Genomic DNA, 12,405 nt, shown 5'->3' with positions numbered 1-12,405 from the left:
CCTCCTGGTGTGAGGCTAAAAATTTAATTGCGCAGCGTGCGCATCTCTACTGGTGAGGTGATAAAAAGTTGCTGGTGAAATCCAATCGTGAACCCCCCTAATATAAATATAGGTGATATAATCATTTGTAAATTCAATAAAAAATACAAAACTCAACATGAAGAATCCAAATTTTTTTAGGAAACCTACAGTACTGGTCTCATCAACTATGAAGTCAGATTTAACTGATTCAGCCATCTTCAGCACCATAATACCGTTATATTGCTTTGTTTTGGTCAAAAGCAATATAATGGTACTACAGTACTGAATATGGCTGAATCAGTTGAATCTGACTTCATAATTGAAGAGACCAGCATTGTAGGTTGCCTAGAAAAAAATATTTGGAGGCTTTATGTTGAATTTTGTAGTTTTCATTGAATTAACCAATGATTATATCACCTAAATTTATATCGGCTCCAAATGGGGCCTTAATAACAATCTTTTGATCAGAGCAATGTGGGCATATTGCCTTGCTTTTTGGGGTGGTGATGATTCCATCAAAAAAGTTTTATGAATTTAGCATTTATGCATGCATAAACCAACTTGAAACAGCATAACTGCTACCAGCAGGCATGTGGCTGAATGATCTGACAGTTTTTCCTTGATCAAAACAAACACAAATGTTTCAAAGACTCTTTCTTTTTGCTATAAAATTATGGATCAATGAATTGATTTTGCAAAGGATGGGGGACATGGCTCAATTGTCCACTTGATCCCAGGTTCCATTCATTCTACAAAAGGCGGGTTGATTTTGTTATTGATTTTCAACAAATCAGTGAACGCAAGTGTCTGAGGATTGGTATACCAAAATGCTAAATAAATCAATTGTTGAGGACGATAGATCATTGTCAGTTAGACGGCAGTAAAAATCGAATTTGAGTGATGATTAAACATACGTTGACCAGTTTGTTCACCACCGGGATCACCAATCCCGGGCGCAGTTTTTGTAAACTGTTGTACATTAATTACCTCAAGGGCTTCCGGGTCTATGTTGTGTTTCACCCACTCCAATTCCCGATCGATCAATTTTTGTATTGCGATGCGATCAGTGGGTAGTTTAGGGTTTCCGTACTGCTGTAGTGGTAGAAAGGGATGGAACGCCCGTGTAATAGCAAGCCAGTGCGGATCAAAAAACAGTTTGGCTGTGCTGCCATCCGAGTTTCGAATAATACTTGGTTCCGCCTGAGAATCATTGATAGACTCTCCAGTTTTCTGTCGCGAAGACGGTGCTGAGATTTTCGCAGATGTAGAAGGTGGGGGTATATCAAGAATCTAATTGCAGCAAATGTAAAAAGCGCGATGGTTAGGACTGATACCACCACGAAGATTGCTTAATTTCACCTGCAGAAAATCCTTTCGGGGTAGACACTTGTCTAGCGCTAGGAATCGAGTAGATCTTGTCGCAGAATGAATCGGGAGATTTTGTAGGCGATGCAGGTCTTCTGCGGTAGATCTTGCGGTTTCTTTTTGAGCTTGGCCTATGTCGGCGGGCGGGGGTGCGGATACCGGTTCTGTTTTGAAGATCGCGGTGAACTGATGGTGCTTCACATGACCGTCTGTCTCCTTCAGATCCGAGTTGGAAGTAAAGGGCTCAGAAAACCCGTGAATGTGCGAATGGATTGACTGAGCACAGGGATCTAATGATTTGCATTCGGGTGCGTTTTCGTCGTCACTGTCAGCAATATCTATGGCGTCAGGATTGAGGGTGGGGGGTTGGACTAATGTGGAAGAGTTTTTCTGCTCGTCTTCATCACTGACATCAATATGTATCATGTCTGGATTCAGGAGGGGCGGATTGGAGGAGGCGGATGGATGTTTCTGTTCATCATCATGGTCAACATCTATTCGCAATTCGTCTGGATTAAGTGCTACTGATTTTACAGGTGATTGATGATCACTTTGTGGACGCTGGCCGTGATGATACAAGGCGGCGAATTTGACATGGAGATGAGCTGAAAACCAATAATGGGGTTTGATGGTCTTGAGTAAATGCATGAGCGGGGGTGAGCCAAGCGTGTTTGAAGTAACCTTTGGCATGTGTTAAATCAAATCAGGATCCTCGCTTGCATCAGACACATGGTTAGGAGGCGATCAAAAGCAAGCAAACCTCATCCTTGAAAAAAGGCTTTGCCCGGAGAAGTTGAGCTGTGTTCCCATACTGCTCAATACCGACGGGCCAGTCATGGGATACAAAGATGTCGCTTGAAGTTGCAATCGGCAGTTGGCTAAGTCGGAAGATATCATATTCGCGCACATGATATATGGAGCGAATCGTTCCCTTATCATAGGGAAGACGTTCATAATGGCCTACACCAGATCGAGTTCATTTCTAAGCGTATTGAAGAAATTGAATCATCATTCAAATTTACTAACCAGCAGTGTAATCATGCCTTTTGTAAATCCCACTCGCACCACTGATTCGAATCGAGTCGATCGATCCATCCGGCAATTCTTTTGTAAGAATCAAAGAGCCCGCGAAACCCAAGAAATAGATGTTGGGCGCGACCCACCCACCGTGATAGCTTGGAGGCAAAACGTAAGGGTATCACATCGGAATCAAGAAATTGAACTGGCCAAAATAGAGATGGGAGTGAGAGTGAGTGAAAGATGAGCTTACAGCTCCCATAAATAACCTGAGGCTTCGTGGTTTCCACCAACAAATATTGTCAAGATTGGGGCTACCTTTGGTGAGGCGACTTTCGCAAGGGAAAGGGAAGCTAAACTCGATCAGAAAGTATTCGTCGGAAGCTCGAGGATAACAAATGGTCAATGAAGCAAAACGCACCTTCTCTCCACTATAATATTGCCAAAATGTTCCCAGTTGGCGGTACTTGACGGGAGCCGCAAAGGTTTGCAAATCTGAATGATTCCTAAACGATTGAAAATCTCCACAGCAGATCAGCACGTCGGGCGCCTCGATACCTGCTTGGTTTTTCGCGACTTCGATAGTTTGGTAGATCTGACATTTGCTCTCAAAGGTCAGTTCCAGGTATTCGTATTTAAAAAAGCAGTGGTGATTCTGACATTGTCCAGCTCTCCGTGGCAGCACCCTTCGATAGCGATCTAAGTAGGCCGAGACGAGTCAGCTTAATGGTACGAGAACTCGGAAAAATTGAAATATGGAGATTACTAACCTTCATGTCTCCAGCTTCTGGTGGCTTGTGGAATTTAAAAGTTGGAGCAAGTACTTGCCCGAACCTAGTCACTAGTCCTCCCTTCGAGTTGGCAGGCTGGCGCGCGCGGGAGCGGGGAAATTTGGCATGAGCGCTGCTCGAACTTGACACAAGCCCCTCGTACCCAGTATGGTAGAGTGGCGCGGGGCGGCGTGTGCAACCCCACTACCATTGGTAGAGGGACTTGCATGCAATCCCACTTTCACGGCGTGACAGCAGGAAACCCTTTTGGTGTAGAGCACACCTTTTCGGCACTACACCTCACAAACCCAGAAAAGCTTGTTTTTTTTTCACTAAGGATGATGGCCTGCATCTTGCAGTCATCGTAGTCTATTCAGAATTTTAGTTTGAGCATACAAGTATCTCATTTATTTTTTTGAAAACTCTGGGTTTTGAAGATCCCTCTTCGACCATTAAGCTCCAAACCCATGATCTATAATTAAATCTTAAGTTAATTCTCCCGTGCCTTTTCCTCTTTTTTTCCAATCACGATTGATTAGTAAGCTACAGTAGGCTACAGTCCTCTAGCAAATCTCGGCCCGACGGAACCCGCTCACCTTGTCGGCAACAACAATTGATCTCGGCTGGACGGAAATCGCTCAAATCATCGGTATTTGGTTCACTCAACGGAACCTGCTCACCTCATTGGCAACAGCACCATTCATTTGCATCTGGTTCCCGCCGGTAAGTCCATCAAATCACCCATTCAAAAACTTCACATCCCCCACCTATCCCCAAAAGCACTGCATTGTGGTGCGCGGCCGGGGCGACGTTGCCTCCCCGCCATAGTGTTGTGGAGTTGAGTGGAAACCGGGCTTGTTGCTGTGGGACCTTCGGCTCTTCTTTTGGGGAATGAAGTGGGGAGGTTGTGTGTATGTAGTTCAACCATTTTTGCTTGCTGACTGTTTTGCTTCTTCTCCAATCAAGCGGTGTGGTAGACGGAAAAGTGGAAAAATAAAAAGTTTTTTCTATGCCACATAATTACTCATACTAGGCCTAAAGATACCATCAAATGGACCCCAGAAATGGATTCTACGGCCAATTTCACCCCTAGTCTCCACTGGAAGCATCCCTGGACCCCCTCTATTGTGGAAGTTACACCCCACCAAACACCTATCACACGGCCAGCCCCAGTAACCCAGCTGTCACCTGCCCCAACCCGAGTTTCACAGTAGTACATACACATCACAGTATACAAACATACATCTCCCTGTCAGGCTACACTCATTACATATTAACTACATACACTCCTTTATATACATAGTATGACATCATTTACACTGTTTCTGCAGCCTCAGACTTTGTGTATACACTAATTCCCCCTGTATGACAGCTCATGCAGTCTACTGTCACCTCATGCATGCGTTAGAATGTTCTGTTGTATATTCTGACATCATGTATGCACCCCTGGCATGTTTAGAATGTTCTGTTGTATATTCTGACACCATTCATGCGCCCCTGAGGGGTTATGACATCATTTGTATTTACTCCCACCAGCTAAAATCCCTCACCCTGTTGTCTAGATTAGCTGAAACCCTAACCCACAAGCCCCTTTGGGGCTCCACTTTTGTCTATAAAAGGAGCTCTCTCCACCCCCAGTGGCCTACTCCCCAGTTCCTCACCCAGAACTCACAAGTCACCCAACACTCATCCACACTCAAATCCTAAAACCCTTATAACAACAAATCAACCCTTATAACAAAGTAATTCAACCCTTATAACAAAGTAATTAAAACACTTACACGTTGCCAGTCAAACAGATTTCATCTGGAACAGACCAGACCTATCACTTAATAAAACTTGCCAAGCTGAGCTTGGTGGGTCTTGTTGACTGATAACAGAAGGGCAGAGCTTGCAACTCCATCATACCCTTCACCATTCAGCAAAAGGGTTTCATTACCACTTTTGAGTCTTACAAGGGAGTCCCCAACGTGATACGATAATCCTGTTTGATCAACCACGCGTAACAAACTTCAATTCAACTCAAAGTAATCGCCAAGGAATCTAAATCTTGCCGGTGACAGAAGGAGCAAGCCATCAATAACTCTAGTACGGACAGTGGCATATTCATTTATTCCGTTGGACAACTAGTCAACTTTTGAACCATCCCAGGAACCAATTTCAACTCAAACCAGAAGGACTTGTCAAAGGATCTGAGCTTCTAGCGGCGAAAAGAATCAAATTTATCAACAAATCTAGAACAATCAACGGCATATTCGGTTATTCTGTTGGACAACTAGTTGACTATTAGGAACCATCTAAGGAACCAATTACAAAACTCTGGAAAGGAACACATAACTACCAAACCTGAAAGGAGTGTTTCGAAGGAAGCAGCTAATTATATACTGGAAGACGGTGTGTAGTACCCAAGGATCCGGATAATTAGATACTGTTAGAAGAAAACTCTGGAGCCCACTCGAAGGAAACAGCCAATTATATACTGAAAGACGGTGTGTAGTACCTAAGGATTCAGATAATTAGGATACTGTTTGAAGAACCCTCCCAGCACAGTAAAGTTATTTATATCAATATTAAAAAACCCCCCAACTTGCCCTGGTAAAGAGACCAGAGACCAGATATTATTGTTTCTTTTTCAGAGCACAGTAACAGTTACCAAGGATCAAATGTATGATGAAACTATGGAATCAACAAGAATCATCATGAATTTATTGTTTGGCGTACCAGATTTTGAAGATACAATTCTTCCAGAAACCACTTCAAGGAAAAGGCCTTTTACGGGAACTCCTGCTATGAGTAGGAATATGGAAAATACAATGTCAACTTGGCCAAGGAAAGACAAAGGGAAAGGACAAGAGAATCAATTCAGAGATCCTGCTGAAGAACACTTACGTGACTCAGATGAAACTCAACAAAACCAGAATATTCCACTCAGAGGCACTGTGTCACATCAACAATCATCTGCTTATGGAATCAACAAGAATGAAGCCATTCAAGAACCTACATATCAACACCAATTTCAACAAAGACAACATTCAGAACATCATCAATATCAACAACCAACAGGTTACCAACATCAACCAATACCTTATCAACAACCAAGTCTATCATACCAAGAATCCGATTATCCACCAGGAATCATTGATGACGATGAATTATTCTACAATGGAAATCAATTCTTTGACTTCCTACGGAGATACGAAAGGGCAGCAGATTGTTTTGGTTCAAAAAAATTTCAAAGAGCTCTTCAGATTGGAAAATTCATACGGACTGAGGAACTGAAGTGCCAAATCGAGGATATGGACGGTTACGAAGAATGTGACTGGGATACCCTGCGTACAGCAATGATTGACACCTGGGGAGAATTTGATGCTTCAGTTTTGTACACCAAGAAGGATCTATTCAAGGTAGCAGAACAACAGGCCCAACAAGGAATCTTAAACTACCAGGCTTACAGAAGATATCTTGGAAAATTCAACACAATACTTGATTACATGATGGAATCCTATCAGGTTTGGAAGAAAGAAGAAGCCAGTGTTTTATTCTTAAGTTCCTTTTCAAGAGAAAGTCAGGAAAACATCAAACAAACCTTATTCAACAACGGCCAGCTTCAAAAAGGGAAAAGTGGGAAATATGAAGTGACCAAATGGAATCACCTGGTTGCCGCTGCGGAAATGGAAGTTATACAGATAGAGGAATACTTCTGGAAACAAATCCAAACTCTGCAGCAAGAAATTGTGGAACTCCAAAAACAAGCAAAGGCACTAGACTTACCTCCAGATTACAACTGGCAACTCAAATTCACAGAAGAACCAAGTGAACATGAACCGGCCATGGAAATCACACAACCTGTTATGGATGTTTTGGAACCAATAACAGATAATTCAGAACCTATTACGGAAACGGAAACTTACTCTCAGGAATTGGTTTTTGAACAAGCGGCCTCAACAATTCATCTACAGGATATGGTGGTAAACCAGAAAACAGTGTCAAACTTAATGGATACACCAATGGAGCTTAAACACTTTTTTATTGAAATACCAATCTGGCTCAAATGATGTGGATATGGCAATCAGCATGGATCAGGAAGGAATTTTGGATCAATCTATTCAACAAAACCAAACTGTGGATCCTCAGACACCTCAAATCAACAACCATGACTCACAAATTGAAGATTCTATCCTTACAGAAACAACAGTTCAGGATTCTCAATTTTCTCACTTCCCGGCTATAGTTTTGATTGAAGATATCAACAAACCAGGAAGCAAGATTTTCAACAAGCACCTCTTTAAACCTCACTTGGATCAACAAGAAGAAATTTTCAACAAACTGTCCCTTCAAGCCCCAGGACCCACAGATACAGACCCTGGAGAAAATGAAGGCAGGACTATCAGTATATGCAACCCAAGTATTAGTACTACTACAGATCTCAGCCCAACAGACTCACAAATTCCAATCAGTCCAAATCCAATCCGTACACTGTCTGAAGACATTTTTATCTTGCCGCCTGCGCCGGTACCACCAGATATTAACTCAACAAAAACGAATTCAAGTAGCAAACACAATGAATACCATTCAGAACCTAAACAAGAATTGAAAGGATCAATCAATGATCTATATCATCTTGAATCACAAAGGAATCAATTTATTTACTTATTTTACTCACTCAGGAAGCTCCTTGTTCAACCATCACTGAAGATTCTGCCTGACCGCTTTGGACAACTTCAGACACACTTCAACTGCCCAAGGCTCCTTGTTGGAATTGGTTAAACAATTATCATTTTTCTCTTTTCTAAATCATCACAAACAGATATCAGCTCTAAATTCTGAAACTCTTGGGGATTAAATCTTTCAAGTTGGGGGAGGAACTCACATTCTTTCAAAAAGTCACTCTTTTATCACCGTCCTCCCACCATCAATCTCGTAGTACACAATTCAGAATATCTCAAAGGTCCATGGAAACCTCCAACTAAATCCACCCCCTGGGCATGAGACTAAACTGTTCAAACCAACCAAAATCAGTCATTCTTTTAAGTTGGGGGAGGAAGTCACTCTTTTATTTATTCCTTCTTTCCCACTTTCCTCCTTTAACTCTTCATTATTAATTTATTTTACCATCATTCCATATTGGTAATCCACTCACAGTTCTGACTCATTACACTCCTTTAAAAGTCACCCTCTTTTTTTACTTTCTTTTTCTTTTCTTGCTTACAAATAACTCACTTTCTTTGAGGTTGAGGACAACCTTATAAGTTGGGGGAGGGGGATTTCAACTTCATTCTGGGAGTCAGAATTTTCAAATTTCATGCTATTGTTACATTTAATTAGTCCCGGAAACAACAGGTGGCGGCTTCAGTTACGAACAGCGTCACAGCCCTCTGACAGACAAGATAACCTCACAGGCCTTTGTGTTAGAACGATCGGGAACGATTGGGCGGAAGAAAACTCATATTATGTGGATCAAACGGGGGGCAAGGTTTGCAATAGTTTAAAAGCTTGAGATCGGGACTAGGAGAACGATCGGACAAGCGGGCCGGAAGGAAGAACTTATCAGGTCTACATACAAAAGCAATAGTCAAGGGCAACAAAAAAGGGATTGGCAATGATCTTTGCAATAGTTTGGGGGGTAACGAGCTATGTAACGTATGTACGATATAACGTTCGGACGATATGGTGGTAGAAAAACTAGGCAAAATGATGACTCGATGTGGTACGGGTGAGGATGGAGATGACGGTTGGGACAAGGGGCGAGGCGGACCTTTTATACCCTCGCAAAACCCTCGGTAGACTCACCGGGGGGGGAGACACTCGAATCCGAACTCTTGAGGCGATGACGTCGATGCAGGATGGCTCGGCCCATGTCCAATACAAACAGCTGCAGGGCTTAAGGAACCTTCGATCGACCTTGTTGGACCAGCTGCAGTGATGCGAATCGGAAACTGTTGGAAGATTTGGAAGGAAGAAAAGACAAAGAGACGGTCAACGTACGAGTGATGCTGTTAATAAACCTGACAGCTGCAGATCGCGAAATGGGCAACTCTGTAGCAGGTTTACATAGTACAAATACTCACCATCAACAGCCCTGCTCACCAGCAGGGTCTAGACAATACGATGAGGTGGAGGTTCTTGAGCAGTGATTGTTCGACCATCAGCGGCGGTAGTGCGACGCGTGCTGTTGAAGTAGAATCAGGCTGTCAGCTGTCAAATCTTGTATACACAAATGGCTTCTTTTTTCTTTTTCGTCTTCTTTGGAACCAAGACGAGTACGCTCTATGTCGAACAGCTGGCTGAACAGAGAAAAGAAGAAAACGACGCACTCCCCAAAGTTCGAAAGTGGTCCGAGGTTGAAGAGAACCAACTTGAGGAAACTGAGTCGGCCAGCGGAGGCGGTGACGTAGTCGAAGGAGCCGGAAGATTGGCGAAGTCGAATCGAGGCGGTGGCTGGTAGAGGCCGAGGTATACATAGAGGATATATCGATACCCCTCCTATGGGGTAAGGTCGATAGACGTACACATACCCCGTGGCGGGGTAGGGAAATCTGTACTTGAGACCCGAACGTCAGCAGCACAGACGGGCGGGTACGATTAGCCCTAAGTACCCGGGCCCCCAAGCCCGACCAACCAATCATCAGGGGCGGGGTAGAGTCCCCGATCACTACTCGTACACCGAGGCTCGCGGCTTCAATAGCGCGCACCCTAAGAGCATCTCCAACGGAGCCGCTGTCGCGCGACCTGAGTCCAACTTTGGCGGGCCGGAAGGCATTTTTGGCCTCCAGCGGACCCGCCAAAAGGGCTGCCAAAGTTCGCGGGGGTGGATAAAACCCGCTCAAGGCTGCCTCTTTTGGCATCTCTGGGCAAGCCGCCATCGACACCACTTCCCCAACATATCGACCGCTCGACCGCAAAATCATACGACCTTGACTCATCACACCATGGACAACACCACCGGTGCCACCAACAAATCACCTCCTCCAACTCCTCAATTTTCAGCTCCTGTCGAAGACCAAACAACCGAGGCTACCAAAACCCAAAATCCTCGCTGGACCATCGAAGAAAACTTCTCTGCACCGCATTAGTTCTTCTGTTTCATCTTCGATCCACTCCAGGTACTCAATCGGGTCCATATTGACGGACGATTCGTGTTTTTTGAGTCGGAGGATGAGCGCTTGTTGCCGGGTTTCTACCTGGCAGGCCAACTCACCCCGGCTTGGTTTGGACAGTCCATTATTTGGACTGTTGTGATAGATGTGTGACAGTCCGGGACATCTGGTTGCGGGCCGCTAGAGGCGACCCAATCCACCCCCGGACCGTTGGAGATGCTCTAAGGCGCTAGAGCAACAGCTGCGGCCGCCACCACAGCACAGGCAGCACCACTGCGCAGCTGCGCAACTGTGGACTGCGGACTGCGCGCAGCACTTCGACTCCCAGAACCAACAAAAAATTTCTTGTTAAGAAAACCCCAAAATTGACAAAAATCAAATTTTTGGCCAATTTTCACCCTGCGCAGCCTCTCAAGCCACGTGGCCCAGAAGACGGAAAACTGACCAACTCTTCCCAAATTAAGAAAATCACCATGTAAACCACCCAAGTCACAGGTTCAAAAGCTGAAAAATAGCACTTTTCACGTCAAAATTGTCTGGGAACAGACAATAAGTTGGGGGAGGATGTGGTAGACGGAAAAGTGGAAAAATAAAAAGTTTTTTCTATGCCACATAATTACTCATACTAGGCCTAAAGATACCATCAAATGGACCCCAGAAATGGATTTTACGGCCAATTTCACCCCTAGTCTCCACTGGAAGCATCCCTGGACCCCCTCTATTGTGGAAGTTACACCCCACCAAACACCTATCACACGGCCAGCCCCAGTAACCCAGCTGTCACCTGCCCCAACCCGAGTTTCACAGTAGTACATACACATCACAGTATACAAACATACATCTCCCTGTCAGGCTACACTCATTACATATTAACTACATACACTCCTTTATATACATAGTATGACATCATTTACACTGTTTCTGCAGCCTCAGACTTTGTGTATACACTAATTCCCCCTGTATGACAGCTCATGCAGTCTACTGTCACCTCATGCATGCGTTAGAATGTTCTGTTGTATATTCTGACATCATGTATGCACCCCTGGCATGTTTAGAATGTTCTGTTGTATATTCTGACACCATTCATGCGCCCCTGAGGGGTTATGACATCATTTGTATTTACTCCCACCAGCTAAAATCCCTCACCCTGTTGTCTAGATTAGCTGAAACCCTAACCCACAAGCCCCTTTGGGGCTCCACTTTTGTCTATAAAAGGAGCTCTCTCCACCCCCAGTGGCCTACTCCCCAGTTCCTCACCCAGAACTCACAAGTCACCCAACACTCATCCACACTCAAATCCTAAAACCCTTATAACAACAAATCAACCCTTATAACAAAGTAATTCAACCCTTATAACAAAGTAATTAAAACACTTACACGTTGCCAGTCAAACAGATTTCATCTGGAACAGACCAGACCTATCACTTAATAAAACTTGCCAAGCTGAGCTTGGTGGGTCTTGTTGACTGATAACAGAAGGGCAGAGCTTGCAACTCCATCATACCCTTCACCATTCAGCAAAAGGGTTTCATTACCACTTTTGAGTCTTACAGCGGATTCAGCACCAGTATAGTCGCCTTCCGTGTTGAGGGGGCAAACAAGTGGTGATACATTTCAGCGATCCGAGTCTTCCCGGAACCGGTGCCCGATAAAACAAATGTATTTCTTTTTTTTACAAGATTTACAACGGCGTCGACCTGTAAAGCCGTCGGTGTTTGACCAAAAAATGATTCGGAATCTTTGATAATGTAGTCCCGGAGAGAATCTTCACCCATATCAAGTATTTTTTGAATTAACTTGATCCTGCTGTCTCGGACGGCTTGACTCTTGAAGAATTTCTTAGCTAAACTTTTGGGAGACATTGGAGTGGCACTCGAAGATCTTGAGGAGGATTTTGATTGAGAACTCAAAGAAGAACTCAAAGGTGCCCTTGTTGGCACTTTGAATGGCACTCTCGGCATGTCTGTGGCTGTCCGTTCAACTTGTTCTATCGGCTCGTTTTTTGGTCTGTTTATTAGAGTTCCGACTAAACGAGTGTGATCAGAAACTCCGCCAAGGAGCTTACCGACTGCCAGTCAAGACTTACAGAGGCGCATTGGCCCTCACGTGAAAGGAGCTATGGGTTTAATAGGCTC

The 12,405-nt window shown here is 44.1% G+C and overlaps 1 protein-coding gene across 1 annotated transcript in view; it reads right to left on the bottom strand.

The window, feature by feature from the left end:
• The window catches only part of PtA15_9A184 (uncharacterized protein), a gene marked incomplete at both ends in the record, with an annotated part of 28,286 nt that extends 25,107 nt beyond the window's left edge, over window positions 1–3,179 (bottom strand). Inside the window, 8 exons of the mRNA XM_053172366.1 lie at window positions 1,046–1,311; window positions 1,381–2,067; window positions 2,147–2,346; window positions 2,413–2,561; window positions 2,657–2,721; window positions 2,825–2,998; window positions 3,064–3,102; window positions 3,174–3,179. Coding sequence (XP_053023614.1) covers window positions 1,046–1,311; window positions 1,381–2,067; window positions 2,147–2,346; window positions 2,413–2,561; window positions 2,657–2,721; window positions 2,825–2,998; window positions 3,064–3,102; window positions 3,174–3,179 — 1,586 coding nt within the window. The remainder of the gene's footprint in view (window positions 1–1,045; window positions 1,312–1,380; window positions 2,068–2,146; window positions 2,347–2,412; window positions 2,562–2,656; window positions 2,722–2,824; window positions 2,999–3,063; window positions 3,103–3,173) is intronic.
• Window positions 3,180–12,405: the final 9,226 nt, after the last annotated feature.

This window comes from Puccinia triticina, chromosome 9A, assembly GCF_026914185.1.
Source record: "Puccinia triticina chromosome 9A, complete sequence".
Taxonomy (NCBI): domain Eukaryota; kingdom Fungi; phylum Basidiomycota; class Pucciniomycetes; order Pucciniales; family Pucciniaceae; genus Puccinia; species Puccinia triticina.
The sequence above is the reverse complement of the archived record's forward strand: the minus strand, read 5'-3'. Positions and strand labels throughout refer to the sequence as shown.